Source organism: Coregonus clupeaformis, chromosome 34 (genome assembly GCF_020615455.1).
Source record: "Coregonus clupeaformis isolate EN_2021a chromosome 34, ASM2061545v1, whole genome shotgun sequence".
NCBI lineage: Eukaryota > Metazoa > Chordata > Actinopteri > Salmoniformes > Salmonidae > Coregonus > Coregonus clupeaformis.
In genome coordinates, this window is record NC_059225.1 from 492,135 (window position 1) to 509,045 (window position 16,911).

Here is a 16,911-nt window from a genome sequence, read left to right on the forward strand (position 1 = left end):
CACAACATGTCTCCTTATCTGAATCCCAAATGGCACCATATTCCCTATATCAGGGCCCTCAACCCTGTTCCTGGAGAGCTACCGTCCTATAGGTGTTCACTCCAACCCTAATCTAGCGCACCTGATTCTAATAATTAGCTGGTTGATAAGCTAAATCAGGTTGGTGAAAACCTAAAGGAGGATAGCTCTCCAGGAACAGGGTTGTAGAGCCCTGCTCTATACAGTGTAATACTTTTGACCAGAGCCCCCGGTAAAAAGTAGTGCACTACATAGGGAAGAGTGCTATTTGGGATGAGAACTTGTCTACTTTGAAACTAGTTTTCCCATGCAGCAGTAAGTTTTCCAAGAATTTCTTGCATAAATAAGGTCTAAATTCAACCATGCACATGATATGATAGCAAAAATATACTGAAAATGGCCTAAATGCACTGATCGAAAGGGAGACCTATGACACAGTAATAACACATTCTGATATAAAACACACTATTATCCTGAACGTAGAACACAAGGGATCTAGTAGTTCAAGGGATCTCTGAATAGCTCAGATATTAGTTGCTGACCCTTTCCAGCAAATTGCCTCAATTAATTTCCTCTTCCTTGGGCCATTACCGTAAAAAGCCAAGAAATCTACTGTTGCTTCCTTTCTGGTTACAAGTGGCATTTAATCTGCAAATAAACACTTGTCTATGCTTTGCACTGAACACAGCTACATTACTACAATTAACCTGCATCTGAACCGGGCCCCGGTCTGCCGAGCGCTGCACTTTGCAGTATAATCGTAATCTGAGGGGAAATAGAGGGATGTGGAGGAGGTCAGGCACCTCAGGAAGACAAGCCGGCGTGCTGGGAGAATGGGAGGCTGGGAGTCAACCGCTATCTCTGTTATTACAATGCGGGAGCAGTAAAGAGTCCTCTCTGATCCTGCCTTTACACAGACTAGTGAACCACACAACCATCTGTACTGCACTTTGACTCATTCACTTAGTGTTCACCACAGTAAGTGCTGCATGCAGTACAGTACAGAGTGTACATGCTGAGTGTTTCGAGGTGAATGTGGTAATGATGATAATGTATCGTTCGGCTTCCTTTCCACTTCCTTTTCAAACCCACAGAAGACATTAATTAATCCACAACGGAAAGAACTAATATTGTATCGGGACTATTTAAATATTGACATATTCTGCTAATTGAGAAGTGATGTAATTGTCTTGGTTCATTCATGAATCTACACACGGGGATGCTGTAATTGGGGAAAAGAAAAGTAAACAATTGAAAGTCTAGCGAGATGAAGTACTGAATATTGATACTGTGTAAATGTTTTAAGTCACTCTCAAAAAGTGAGGGTTTTGTTGATTGTCAGTGAAACATTAGCTTTCTATAAAGCCTCCATCTCTCCTTTTCTATTTCTTTCTCTCTTTCTCCCTCCCTCTCCCTCTCTTTCTCCCTCCCTCTCCCTCTCTTTCTCGCTCACTCTCCCTCTCTTTCTCCCTCCCTCTCCCTCTCTTTCTCCCTCCCTCTCCCTCTCTATCTCCCTCCCTCTCCCTCTCTTTCTCCCTCCCTCTCTTTCTCCCTCCCTCCCTCTCCCTCTCTATCTCCCTCCCTCTCCCTCCCTCTCTTTCTCCCTCCCTCCTTTCTCCCTCCCTCTCTCTCTCTTTATCCCTCCCTCTCTCTCTCTTCATCCCAGGTATCTTCATGCTAGTTAGCAGCACAGTGAAGGTGATGTGTGTTTATGTAGCATTACAATGCACTTCACTCTTTAATGCAGCTAAAACAAGTAAATGACTCAAACAGTACAGCTTAGGTTGTATTGTAGAGTGGCGTCATTTCATTGCATTTACTAATCTACTCAGTGTGGTGATAAACAGATTTGTATAACATTATTAACATTACGTTACACTGTACATATCTATCCCCATATACAGTACCGTTGACACATGATCTTCTTCTTCATCGTAATTAATTAGTTGTCCAAATCCCCCCTCTACCATGGAGGTTTGCTGGACTTAATACCAGGCATCTGCTGCAGTCTCAGAAGCACCACTGCATCACAGTGAAGGTGGGGAAGCTTGTTTCTAAGTGTGTGTTTGTGTGTGTTAGTGTGCATGTGTGTTGAAAACGTTGTGACATTCTGTGTGCGTGTGTGTGTGTGTGTGTGTGTGTGTGTGTGCGTGTGTGTGTGTGTGTGTGTAGAACACAGCCCTGGGGCTGGGGACAAACCTGTAGGTATTTGTGCATGTGCCAGGATGCCTGTTTGCCGTCGTTGACTGACTCCACGGTGGTGTTTGCCTGTCCTGCCACGTCGCCCCCAGCAAACACCCAGGGCTCACTGCTCTGCATGCTCTCTGAGTCCAGCTCTGGGAGACCCCAGCGGTTCAACTGCACCGGAGACATGGCCTCTTTCACTGGAGGAGAGGGGAGAGAGGACCCACAGTTAGTGTTGTGGGGTGTGTGTGTTTGTGTGACAGAGATAGAGATAGAGAGAGAGAAAGGAAGAGAAACAGAACGACAGAGAGAGAAAGGGAGAGAGGGAGGCGAGAGACGACAGAAAGTGAGAGACAGAGAGAGGAGAGAAAGGAAAGACAATGAGAGAAAAAGAGAGCATGAGAGAGAGGAAGAGGACGAGAGGGAGGAAGAGGACGAGAGAGAGGAAGAGGACGAGAGAGGAAGAGGACGAGAGAGAGGAAGAGGACGAGATAAATACATTTTTGAGCGACCGTGATGGACTACAAACCATACAGAGAGCAATATGAAGTCTGTGACAAGACCGATTCACGCTCTCCGTCTCTCCCCTCACTCTCAGCTAGGTTAACGTAACATCTCCTGAGGCATTTCATTCACCGTTAGCTGAATGTTAGCCCAGAGATACTCTGTCAAACTGATCTACATTATAAAAAAGCTCATTTAATTCTACCTCCCGCGCTCACCTATACAATTCATCTTTCAGGCTAAATGCTTTTCAGCATGGAAGATGGCCTGCATCTATCAGCAGGGATGTTTTTAAATACAGATCTGCGTGTTGGACAAGATTTATTACACTCTATTAGAATTACTAGAGGGAGGGGGGAAAGTTTCACCTTCCCAGTCTATTCAATGGGGAAAGGTTTTTATTTGATGCCCAAAATACAAGGAAATGTACACACATAAGAATACAGAGAGAGCCTGCTATCTTTTATTGCAACCATACTATTGAAGTTTAAGGGTAGGACAGTAGAGAATGTGGAGAGAGTTGCCGTGTGTTTGGCGTGTCAAACCCCTCAGAGTGGAACACCGGCTGTCATGTAACGGCCGCCTTGCTGCAGCGTGACACACACACACATGACAATGTATGATGCAGTGAATGTTATCATATACACTGATGGGGCATAACACAGCAGCATCGTCCTGCCATAGTGATGAATAAGAGATTGAGGAAACAAAATGGTGTCAAGTTGATTGCAGTAGAAATTCTGGGCTATTGCCCATTCACTTATTAGAAGAAGACACCTACCTCATTATAATGTACAGAAATGTGTATTGGTATATTCAGTTTAATATTTAATATAGCTTGTGTTACCATATATTTCCATAAAATCCATATGTTTAATCATCCATTCTGAGCCATTATTAGCATATCCTGCTATGCTATAACTGCTGTAGCTAGGGCCTACACATCACCTACATCCCTCATAATAACAGCTAGCTATAACTGCTGTAGCTAGGGCCTACACATCACCTACATCCCTCATAATAACAGCTAGCTATAACTGCTGTAGCTAGGGCCTACACAACACCTACATCCCTCATAATAACAGCTAGCTATAACTGTCACGGTTTACTAAGCCAGAACCCAGAAGCAGACCAGGACAAGGTAGGTTGAAACAAAGGTGAGTGTTTATTTAATAGATCCACGAGTGAGGCTGAATAATCCAGGGAACAGAGCGGGTGGCGTGGATGGGTTGTTGAGGGTGCAGTGGTAGGTCCAGTAATGGCTCGGCAGCCGCCGACCATCAGGCAGAGGTTGGGTGAAGGTTCCGGATGAGTGACTGCGGATGGAACAAAACGGAGGTAAGTACAAAACAAGCAAACAAGGTGCAAAACAACAAAACTAACGCTACATGCTCTAAGGCTGATCCACTGATAAACATACTGTTCATGGCTAACGATCCGGCAGGGAATGGATGTCAGGTCAGAGCTTATGAAGGTGATGATCAGGGCCAGGTGTGCAGATTGCTGATGGAATGCAGGTGTGGAAATCAGGAGAGCTCCCGCCTAGCAACGTAGCCCGGCAACCAGGCAGGGAGCGTTCCAGAACCCTCGGGAAACTGGGGATCCCGAGCAGAAAACTAATACACAGACAGGAACCGACTCAGACTGCCGGAATCGTTACAGTACCCCCCTCCGACCCGAACGCCACCGGGCGGACTCCCGGAGCGCCAGGATGGAGGCGGTAGAAGTCACGAATGAGGTCAGCATCTAGGATCTGTCGCCGCGGAATCCAACTCCTCTCTTCAGGACCATACCCTCCCAGTCCACGAGATACTGGAAACCCCGGCCCCGCCGTCTGGAATCCATGATGCGTCGCACCGTGTAGGCAGGACCACCTCCGATCATCCGAGGAGGAGGAGGAGGAGGCGGAGGAGGCAACAGAGGACTGAGGAAAACAGGCTTGAGGCAGGAGACATGAAAGGTGGGATGGACTCTGAGCGTCCTCGGTAGTTTGAGTCGAACTGCCACCGGATTGATCACCTTCTCCACCACAAACGGACCAATGAACTCGGTAACAACTTCCTAGACTCAGTCCGTAAAGGAAGATCCCGTGTGGCCAACCAGACCCTATCTCCGATGGTATAGGTGGGAGCGGGGATCCGGCGACGATTCGCCTGGAGCTGATACCGGTCCGAAACTCTAAGGAGTGCCTTTCTGGCCCGATGCCAGGTCCGGTGGCAACGACGAATATGGGCCTGAACAGAGGGCACTGAGAGCTCCTTCTCCTGAGAAGGGAACAAGGGAGGTTGGTAGCCATACAGGCACTGGAAGGGAGACATCCCAGTGGCAGATGTAGGGAGAGTATTGTGGGCATACTCAACCCAAGGCAACTGAGAGACCCAGGAGGTGGGATTGGAGGAGACAAGGCAGCGTAGCGTGGATTCCATCTTCTGGTTGGCTCTCTCCGCCTGACCATTAGATTGGGGGTGAAAACCAGATGTGAGACTGACTGTAGCTCCAATGGCCAAACAGAAGGACTTCCAGACAGCAGAGGTAAACTGAGGGCCACGGTCGGAAACGATATCACTGGGCAAACCGTGGACCCTGAAAACCTCCCTAACCAGGATCTCGGACGTCTCCGAGGCAGAGGAAGCTTGGCAATTGGCACAAAGTGGGCGAACTTGCTGAATCTGTCCACGATAGTCAGAACGACCGTGTTCCCCTCAGAAGAGGGCAACCCAGTGACAAAGTCCAGGGCCAGATGCGACCATGGTCGCCGGGGAATAGGAAGGGGGTGAAGTAGTCCAGAGCTGGGCCGATTGGTACTCTTATTCTGCGCACACACTGGACAGGCAGCAACAAAACCCCGAGTATCCTCGGCCATGGCAGGCCACCAAAAACGTCTGCGAAGAAACGCCATCGTCCGAGCCACGCCAGGGTGACAAGCCATCTTGCTGGCGTGGGACCATTTGAGGACAGCAGGGCGAACCGACTCAGGCACAAACAACCGACCGGGTGGACCGTTACCGGGACCGGGCTGCGTCCGAAGGGCCGCCATCACCTCCTCCTCAATCTTCCATAACTGCTCCCACGACGCAGTTCGGGGGAGAATTGTCTCGGTCTTGGACCCACTCTCTTCCGTCTTGAGAACATCCGGGACAAGGCGTCCGCCTTGCCGTTCTTAGATCCAGGTCGGAACGTCAGGGAAAAAATTGAATCGTCCGAAAAACAACGCCCACCTGGCCTGACGGGAGTTGAGACGTCTAGCCGATTGCACGTAAGCAAGATTCTTGTGGTCAGTCCAGACAATAAACGGTTGCTCCGCCCCTCCAACCAGTGGCGCCACTCCTCCAAGGCAAGTTTCACCGCGAGAAGCTCCCGGTTACCCACATCGTAGTTCCTCTCCGCAGGCGAAAGGTGACGAGAGTAGTAGGCGCAGGGATGGAGTTTACTGTCCGTGGAGCATCGCTGCGACAGGATGGCGCCAACTCCCACATCAGACGCGTCCACTTCAACGGCGAACTGACGGGCCGTGTCCGGTTGAGAGAGAATCGGTGCGTTGGTGAATCGCCTCTTCAAATCCAGAAACGCTCGATCCGCCTCCGGATTCCACTTGAAGGTCCTGATACTGGAAGTCAAGGCAGTTAACGGAGCGGCCACACGGCTGTAATCCCGGATGAATCTGCGGTAGAAATTCGCAAACCCCAAAAAATCTCTGGAGCTGCAATCTCGTACCGGGCTGGGCCCATTCCAGAACCGCTCTAACCTTCTCCTGGTCCATCCTAATCTCTCCCCTGGAGATGATGTACCCGAGGAAGGATGTCGTGTGGGCGTGAAACTCGCACTTCTCGGCCTTCACGAACAGGCGATTCTCCAACAATCGCTGCAGAACCTGCCGGACATGCTGGACGTGGTCGGAAGGTTCCTTCGAGAAGATCAGAATGTCATCCAGGTAAACAAACACAAAGAGACCCGATCATATCTCTCAGGACGTCGTTCACCATACTCTGGAATACCGCTGGAGCATTGGTCAGTCCAAACGGCATCACCTGATACTCAAGTGACCCATCGGTGTATTGAAACCCGTCAACCACTCGTCCCCCTCTCTGATCCGGACCATGTGATACGCATTGCGTAGGTCTAGCTTGGTGAACACCGTAGCACCCTGTAAGGAGTCGAAGGCAGAACTCATCAAGGGCAGGGGATACTTGTTCTTGACCGTGATGTCATTCAACCCCCGATAATCAATACACGGTCGAAGAGAGCCATCCTTCTTACCCACAAAGAAGAATCCTGCCCCCAGGGGTGATGACGAGGGACGAACGAGACCAGCAGCTAGGGACTCCTTGATGTAGGTCTCCAAAGCCTCACGTTCAGGTCGGGAGATACTGTATAACCTACCCTTGGGGTAGACAGCTCCAGGGAACAGGTTGATGGCACAATCATATGGTCGGTGGGAAGGGAGTGACAGAGCCTTCTGCTTACTGAACACTTCCCCCAAATCGTGATATGTCTCGGGAACCAGGGACAAATCTGGGGGTTTAGCCTCAATCACCTGACTGGGAACCGAATGGGAACAGGCAGTCTTGAGACAGTTAGCATGACAATCAAGGCTCCAACTCGTTACCTTGCCCGTCACCCAATCGAACGTGGGATTGTGTTCCTTCAGCCAGGGGTATCCAAGGACCAGAGGAACATGGGAAGACGGCAGAATGAAGAATGAAATCATCTCAGAATGATTCCCCGACAACAGCATCTTAACCGGTTCAGTCCTCATCGTGATACGTGCCAGACTACTGCCGTCCAGAGTGGTAGCTTCAATGGCTTCCGGCAATTGCTCCTTGGAAAGCCCCAGCTGTTCCACCAACTCGGCATCAAGAAAGCTTCCATCGGCACCTGAATCGATAAAAGCGTTAATCGCTAAGCTCTGATTCCTGTTCATAAGGGTAGCCGGGAAACGGGGTCTGACAGAGGTATTGAGAGGTCGAAACTGGCTCGCTAAAAGTCCTCCCAACTTTAGCGAGCCGCGCAGTTTGACGACCGCCGGGAACAAGTGGCGAGGTAATGTCCCGAACCACCACAGTAGAGGCAACAGTTAGTCCCTACGTCTGTGTTGGCGCTCCTCCTTGGTTAACCCGTGCCGCCCCACTTGCATGGGTTCAGAATCGGGAGACAGGACCTCTCCACTAATCCTGTGTGGTGGACGATGATCGACGTATTCTGGTCCAATCCCCGACCCGACTGGAACCTGAGAAGCTGATCGGTTGGACGGGACCCATTGCTTCTCCCTCCTTCGCTCTCGGACTCGATTATCCACCCCGAATAGACAAGGCTACCAAGCTGTCCAGGTCACTAGGCTCGGATAGAGATCAACTCATCCTTGAGCTGCTCCGACAGACCCTGGTAAAAGGCCGCTTGCAGAGACTCCTCATTCCACCCACTCTCCACAGCCAACGTCTTGAACTCGATCACGAAGTCGGCCACGCTGCGAGTTCCTTGGCGAAGCGAAAACAGGCGCCCTAGCTGCGTCCCTCCCTCGGACGGAATGGTCGAAGAGCTTCCTCATCTCGGCCGTGAACCCCTGGTATGAAGCCATGCAGGGATCCTGTCGTTCCCAAACGGCTGAAGCCCACTCCAGCGCTCGACCACGCAGCAACTCAATCACAAAGGCTATCCTAGCCTTGTCTGTGGCATAAGAGTAGGGCTGTAGATCGAACACTAACCCACACTGCATAAGGAAGGAACGGCATCTTCCCAGCTCCCCCTCATATTTATCCGGCGTCGGAACCTTGGGCTCACGGAAGGACACAGCTCCAGAAGCGGCAGGCGAGATGGGTGAAACCGGTAGTGGATCCTCCACCGGAAACTTGCGCTGGTTCTGGACCTCCGTCAGACCGGTAGAAAGGTTCCGAACTGACAACGCGATCTCCTGTAGTACCGTGCTATGATGGCCCAACATCTTCTCCTGATGGGTAATGGCATGGCGAACAGAGTCCAGGTCCGCTGGGTTCATTACTGGCCGGATCGTTCTGTCACGGTTTACTAAGCCAGAACCCAGAAGCAGACCAGGACAAGGTAGGTTGAAACAAAGGTGAGTGTTTATTTAATAGATCCACGAGTGAGGCTGAATAATCCAGGGAACAGAGCGGGTGGCGTGGATGGGTTGTTGAGGGTGCAGTGGTAGGTCCAGTAATGGCTCGGCAGCCGCCGACCATCAGGCAGAGGTTGGGTGAAGGTTCCGGATGAGTGACTGCGGATGGAACAAAACGGAGGTAAGTACAAAACAAGCAAACAAGGTGCAAAACAACAAAACTAACGCTACATGCTCTAAGGCTGATCCACTGATAAACATACTGTTCATGGCTAACGATCCGGCAGGGAATGGATGTCAGGTCAGAGCTTATGAAGGTGATGATCAGGGCCAGGTGTGCAGATTGCTGATGGAATGCAGGTGTGGAAATCAGGAGATCTCCCGCCTAGCAACGTAGCCCGGCAACCAGGCAGGGAGCGTTCCAGAACCCTCAGGAAACTGGGGATCCCGAGCAGAAAACTAATACACAGACAGGAACCGACTCAGACTGCCGGAATCGTTACAATAACTGCTGTAGCTAGACCTACACAACACCTACATCCCTCATAATAACAGCTAGCTATAACTGCTGTAGCTAGGGCCTACACAACACCTACATCCCTCATAATAACATTTACATAAATATTCAGACCCTTTACTCAGTACTTTATTGTAGCACCTTTGGCAGCGATTACAGCCTCGAGTCTTCTTGGGTATGATGCTACAAGCTTGGCACACCTGTATTGGGGAGTTTCTCCCATTCTTCTCTGCAAATCCTCTCAAGCTCTGTCAGGTTGGATGGGGAGCGTCGCTGCACAGCTATTTTCAGGTCTCTCTAGAGATGTTTGATCGGGTTCAAGTCCGGGCTCTGGCTGAGCCACTCAAGGACATTCAGTGACTTGTCCCAAAGCCACTCCTGCGTTGTCTTGGCTGTGTGCTTAGGGTCGTTGTCCTGTTGGAAGGTGAACCGTTGCCCTAGTCTGAGGTCCTGAGCGTTCTGGAACAGGTTTTCATCAAGGATCTCTCTGTACTTTGCTCCGTTCATCTTTCCCTTGATACTGACTCGTCTCCCAGTCCCTGCCACTGAAAAACAGCGTGACAGGACAGCGTAAAGGGAAAGAGATGCTTAGCTAACACAGAGGAGGAGGGTGCATCATATCTCCAGTTTCCCACCCACCCTCCATGAAACTCAGCAGGAAGTAGACAAATGCAGGAAGGAAGCATGGGTACCTCCCTCCCTCCCTTCACTGAATCTGTTTCCCAAATTACACCCTATTCCCTTTAAAGTGTGCTACCTTTGAACAGGACCCATAGGGCTCTGGTCAAAAGTAGTTGACTATGTAGGGAATATGGTGCCATTTGCGACGCACACTGGGTCCAGCCCACCAGACTATACAGGCCAGGTTTTAACTGCTAACTCATCCTTCTACAGCTGTGTTCACTGCCAAGCGGAACCTCCTCTGTGGGTCTGACAACATACTTAAGTGAGTAAGTGATTCATAGTTCTAGAATAAGGATAATTCTGACTGTACTACTCTGGGGATTCCTTTCTCAGCATTTTGTTTTTTGTGTACCATGAAATCACACACACAAACACGCTTGCAAGCATGCTTGACGCACATACTGTACACACACAAACAGAAACACAAAAACACACACTCGCATGCCAAGGCATGGATCAATTTCTTCCTAAATATGCAGGCAATCAGGTTTGGCAGAAATATCATCCTATCAAATGAAAACTAGTTTGCTCGAAGTCATGCACCCCATTTAATTCAGGCTCTTATCAGTAATTCCTCATGTTTTAATTAACCTTGGTGACTAATTGCTAATCATAACAATACCCTCCTTAGCTCACGACGACACCTTTGGGGATGTGGAGCAGGTTCTAAGGATGTTTCTTTAGCAACAGGTCAACCATAGTACCAGGGGGGAGGAAAAGAGAGAGACTGTATCCCAAATGCCACCCTTTCCTGTGCACTACTTTTCACCAGAGCTCTATGGGCCCTGGTCAAAAGTAGTGAATTATGAAAGGAATAGAGTGCCATTTGGCATGCAAAAAGAGTAACAAAATGGATAGTAAAATCCATTTGAGCTGTGAAGAGGAGGAATTGGGTAAACCGAATCAGTGGAGCAAATTACGATAACAATCAGTCAATCAAGCCTTTACCCCATCTATAAAATCAATAAGACACAGTCAGATAGACACAGTCAGGCAAGAACATCAGCGGAACTCAGTCTCTCACACTCTCTCTTTATCTTAATTACTTGGTTGAGTAGATGTGTATTTCACCATCACGACCTATTTTGAATGCGTGTAAAACATGTTCAGTTTCTGCCTGCTTAGGTAGCCCCAACTATGTATTTGTGCATCTGTGCTGCATCGCAAGGTTGGCTAATGGCTGTGCTAGCTGGGTAACCAGTTGTAAAGCTCTGTCGCTCTATTGCTGAGCACTTGTGTGTGTGTGTGTGTGTGTGTGTGTGTGTGTGTGTGTGTGTGTGTGTGGCGTGTGCGGACGTCACCGGGTGGTCGTCTGTAGCATGAAACTCATTACAGTGATTTCATGTCATTGTTGGGTGACTCTGGACAGTGTGTGGCGGTCGTGGCCCTCCTGTGACACCCACCTCTGTTTATTCAATAGCAGACTAATTCAAAATCATAGCAGGTATGGCCTTTTCTCAATGCAATCTAATTACCTGCCCTGGCGACTGTGTCACACAAAAAGACAGGTGTTGTCTTGTAAGCAAGTGGGTTAAAAATATATATATAATCGTAGACCAGTTTTCCCCAACTGGCGGCCTGCAGGTTTGGCCCCCACATGTTTTCTGAGCAAATAATATATATATATATATATATATATATATATATATATATATATATATATATATATATATATATATATATACAGTGGGGAGAACAAGTATTTGATACACTGCCGATTTTGCAGGTTTTCCTACTTACAAAGCATGTAGAGGTCTGTAATTTGTATCATAGGTACACTTCAACTGTGAGAGACGGAATCTAAAACAAAAATCCAGAAAATCACATTGTATGATTTTTAAGTAATTAATTTGCATTTTATTGCATGACATAAGTATTTGATACATCAGAAAAGCATAACTTAATATTTGGTACAGAAACCTTTGTTTCCAATTACAGAGATCATTCGTTTCCTGTAGGTCTTGACCAGGTTTGCACACACTGCAGAAGGGATTTTGGCCCACTCCTCCATACAGACCTTCTCCAGATCCTTCAGGTTTCGGGGCTGTCGCTGGGCAATATGGACTTTCAGCTCCCTCCAAAGATTTTCTATTGGGTTCAGGTCTGGTGACTAGCTAGGCCACTCCAGGACCTTTAGATGCTTCTTACAGAGCCACTCCTTAGTTGCCCTGGCTGTGTGTTTCGGGTCGTTGTCATGCTGGAAGACCCAGCCACAACCCATCTTCAATGCTATTACTGAGGGAAGGAGGTTGTTGGCCAAGATCTTGCAATACATGGCCCCATCCATCCTCCCCTCAATACGGTGCAGTCGTCCTGTCCCCTTTGCAGAAAAGCATCCCCAAAGAATGATGTTTCTACCTCCATGCTTCACGGTTGGGATGGTGTTCTTGGGGTTGTACTCATCCTTCTTCTTCCTCCAAATTCGGCGAGTGGAGTTTAGACCAAAAAGCTCTATTTTTGTCTCATCAGACCACATGACCTTCTTCCATTCCTCCTCTGGATCATCCAGATGGTCATTGGCAAACTTCAGACGGGCCTGGACATGCACTGGCTTGAGCAGGGGGACCTTGCATGCGCTGCAGGATTTTAATCCATGACGGCGTAGTGTGTTACTAATGGTTTTCTTTGAGACTGTGGTCCCAGCTCTCTTCAGGTCATTGACCAGGTCCTGCCGTGTAGTTATGGGCTGATCCCTCACCTTCCTCTTGATCACTGATGCCCCACGAGGTGAGATCTTGCATGGAGCCCCAGACCGAGGGTGATTGACCGTCATCTTGAACTTCTTCCATTTTCTAATAATTGGGCCAACAGTTGTTGCCTTCTCACCAAGCTGCTTGCCTATTGTCCTGTAGCACATCCCAGCCTTGTGCAGTTCTACAATTTTATCCCTGATGTCCTTACACAGCTCTCTGGTCTTGGCCATTGTGGAGAGGTTGGAGTCTGTTTGATTGAGTGTGTGGACAGGTGTATTTTATACAGGTAACGAGTTCAAACAGGTGCAGTTAATACAGGTAATGAGTGGAGAACAGGAGGGCTTCTTAAAGAAAAACTAACAGGTCTGTGAGAGCCGGAATTCTAACTGGTTGGTAGGTGATCAAATACTTATGTCATGCAATAAAATGCAAATTAATTACTTAAAAATCATACAATGTGATTTTCTAGATTTTTGTTTTAGATTCCGTCTCTCACAGTTGAAGTGTACCTATGATAAAAATTAAAGACCTCTACATGCTTTGTAAGTAATAATAATAATAATAATAATAATAATAATAATAATAATAATAATAATAATAAATAATAAATAATAATAATAATATGCCATTTAGCAGACGCTTTTATCCAAAGCGACTTACAGTCATGTGTGCATACATTTTTACTTATGGGTGGTCCCGGGGATCGAACCCACTACCCTGGCGTTACAAGCGCCATGCTCTACCAATTGAGCTACAGAAGACCACTTGTGTGTGTGTGTGTGTGTGTGTGTGTGTGTGTGTGTGTGTGTGCGTGTGCGGACGTCACCGGGTGGTCGTCTGTAGCATGAAACTCATTACAGTGATTTCATGTCATTGTTGGGTGACTCTGGACAGTGTGTGGCGGTCGTGGACAGTGTGTGGCGGTCGTGGATAACCTGCAAAATCGGCAGTGTATCAAATACTTGTTCTCCCCACTGTATATATATATATATATATATATATATATATATATATATATATATATATATATATATATATATATATATATATATATATGGTTACTACATGATTCCATATGTGTTATTTCATAGTTTTGATGTGTTCACTATTATTCTACAATGTAAAAAATAGTAAAAAATAAAGAAAAACCTCTTGGTATTCTCTCAACCAGCTTCACCTGGAATGCTTTTCCAACAGTCTTTAAGGAGTTCCCACATATGCTGAGCACTTGTTGGCTGCTTTTCCTTCACTCTTCGGTCCGACTCATCCCAAACCATCTCAATTGGGTTTAGGTCGGGGGATTGTGGAGGCCAGGTCATCTGATGCAGCACTCCATCACTCTCCTTCTTGGTAAAATAGCCCTTACACAGCCTGGAGGTGTGTTGGGTCATTGTCCTGTTGAAAAACAAATGATAGCCTTTCCTAAGCCCAAACCAGATGGGATGGCGTATCGCTGCAGAATGCTGCGGTAGCCATGCTGGTTAGGTGTGCCTTGAATTCTAAATAAATCACAGACAGTGTCACCAGCAAAGCACCCCCACACCATAACACCTCCTCCTCCATGCTTTACGGTGGGAACTACACATGCGGAGATCATCCGTTCACCCACACCGCGTCTCACATGGCCACGGCTGTTGGAACCAAAAATCTCCAATTTGGACTCCAGACCAAAGGACACATTTCCACCGGTCTAATGTCCATTACTCGTGTTTCTGGGCCCAAGCAAGTATTTTCTTCTTATTGGTGTCCTTTAGTAGTGGTTTCTTTGCAGCAATTCGACCATGAAGCCCTGATTCACACAGTCTCCTCTGAACAGTTGATGTTGAGATGTGTCTGTTACTTGAACTCTGTGAAGCAGTTATTTGGGCTGCAATTTCTGAGGCTGGTAACTCTAATGAACTTATCCTCTGCAGCAGAGGTCAATCTGGGTCTTCCATTCCTGTGGCGGTCCTCATGAGAGGCAGTTAAATCATAGCACTTGATGGTTTTTGCGACTGCACTTGAAGAAAATTTCAAAGTTCTTGAAATGTTCAGTATTGACTGACCTTCATGTCTTAAAGTAATGATGGACTGTTGTTTCTCTTTGCTTATTTGAGCTGTTCTTGCCATAATATGGACTTGGTCTATATTAGTATGAAAAATGTATGCGCTCACTAACTGTAAGTCGCTCTGGATAAAAGCGTCTGCTAAATGACAAAAAATCTAAAAAATTGTATTTAAACAAATAGGGCTATCTTCTGTATACCCCCCTACCTTGTCACAACACAACTGTTTGGCTCAAACGCATTAAGGAAAGAAATTCCACAAATTAATTTTTAAGAAGGCACACCTGTTAATTTAAATGCATTCCAGGTGACTACCTCATGAAGCTGGTTGAGAGAATGCCAAGAGTGTGCAAAGCGTGTCATCAAGGCAAAGGGTGGCTATTTGAAGAATCTCAAATATAAAATATATTTTGATTTGTTTAACACTTTTCTGGTTACTACATGATTCCATATGTGTTATTTCATAGTTTTGATGTCTTCACTATTATTCTACAATGTAAAAAAAATAGTACAAATAAAGAAAAACCCTGGAATGAGTAGGTGTGTCCAAACTTCTGACTGGTAGTGTGTGTATATATATATAGATATAGATATAGATATATTGTTGGACATTAAAAGACTGTAACGACACCAGGAAATCAGCTCCAAGTGATTTTTATTTTTTTTAAATCTGTTCCCAAGTATTCCCAATAATAGAGAGATACGTGATCGAATACAAATGTAAGCAAGGTTTGAAATGATGTTTTAGTCAAATATTACAATGTATCTGTTTGGGCTTCTTGCGATTAATTTGCAGTCTACACATTATTTGTAATTAGGTTCCAGCCCCCTGACCATCTGCTCGAGAAAAATCGGCCCGCGGCTGAATCTAGTAAATGATCCCTGTCCTAGACTGTTGTTGTTGTGTAGGAGAATGCAGGGCAGGTGCTTATGATGTTATGATATATCAACTTGAATAAGACAAGGTTCTGTAAACACACACACATACAGGCAGACACACAGGCACGCTAACACGCACACACACACACACACATGTGAGCCTCAAAACCAAAGTACATTGAGTTCTCATCACCGGCACTCATCTAAATTAGAGCCTCAACACAGGGCATATTGTGCGTAGATGATGAGGAAAAGTTCTTAAATTCTGCTCCAAATGTGCTAAACAAAGATTAGTTAGACAGTCCTATCCAAATGGGACCACTGTCTTCGCTCGTATAATGAGACATCTCCAGGAGAAAAAGGGAGATCCAGGTGTAGCATCAACGTAATGGCTAGTGTTTGTTCCCCAGGTTTTCTGTCTGTTTAATGCGGCTTAAGGATAACCTCCTCACGCTGCTTTTAAAGCAATAATGTAGACAACATTCAACACAAACTCTTCAGAGAAACACTCAATTTGAGGATATTTGTAAGAGTTGATAAAAACTATAACAGTCGACTGTGCTGTCAAAGAGTCTACTCGTATGGCAAAACTCTGGTTCCATTCAGAGTAAAGTCTGTATTATTGTGTATCAATAGCAAGACTACTGGGATGGCTGTTAGTCAATGGTCACATGGCACCTTTACTTACTGTAGAACATAGAACATGTTTGCAAAGCTGTCATTCATACAAAAATCGGCCCAAAACATTGTTGTGATGTTCAATGCACTTTCAATAAAGTTTGATTATGATTGATACCTTTGGGGTCGCTCAGCATGGATCCGAAGGCGCTGATGATGTAATCGGCCTTGAGGCGTATGATCTGATCCTCGTCCTCCATCCAATCACCTTCGTCTGTCAGCTCTGTACGACAGAACTCCATGCCCGCCACGCGACCCGAATTCATGATGACCTCACGAGGGGACAGGAAGGGCATGAACTCACACTTCTCTTCTTTGGCCAGCTCCATCTATAGGTTGTGGAAATACAGAGGTCAGGGGTCAACGGTGAGGGGTCATAGACAGGTTACATATTCAAATTGTGGCTTGAATTGTGTTAAATTATTTGTATCAAAGATTATAATTTTTTATCACAATATTTCTCATCAAATGCAAAGTAAATTTCATCTAAAACTGGACAGAAAGATGTTTAATTATCAAGCCCAAGGTAAAACCTTTTTATTCCCTTGGTTAGTCAGGACTGGAAAATATATTTTGTAGTTTCACGCATTACAACGGCACACAATAGAAGACACTACGAAATGTTCCTGTTTTGTTCAA

The 16,911-nt window shown here is 46.6% G+C and overlaps 1 protein-coding gene across 1 annotated transcript in view; it reads right to left on the reverse strand.

The window, feature by feature from the left end:
• Positions 1-16,911, reverse strand: part of LOC121549908 (dihydropyrimidine dehydrogenase [NADP(+)]-like) — a 212,733-nt gene that overhangs the window by 89,637 nt on the left and 106,185 nt on the right. The window contains exons 11-12 of the mRNA XM_041861880.2: positions 16,391-16,601; positions 2,218-2,402 (exon numbers count right to left, since the gene is read on the reverse strand). Of these exons, the coding sequence (XP_041717814.2) occupies positions 2,218-2,402; positions 16,391-16,601 (396 nt within the window). The remainder of the gene's footprint in view (positions 1-2,217; positions 2,403-16,390; positions 16,602-16,911) is intronic.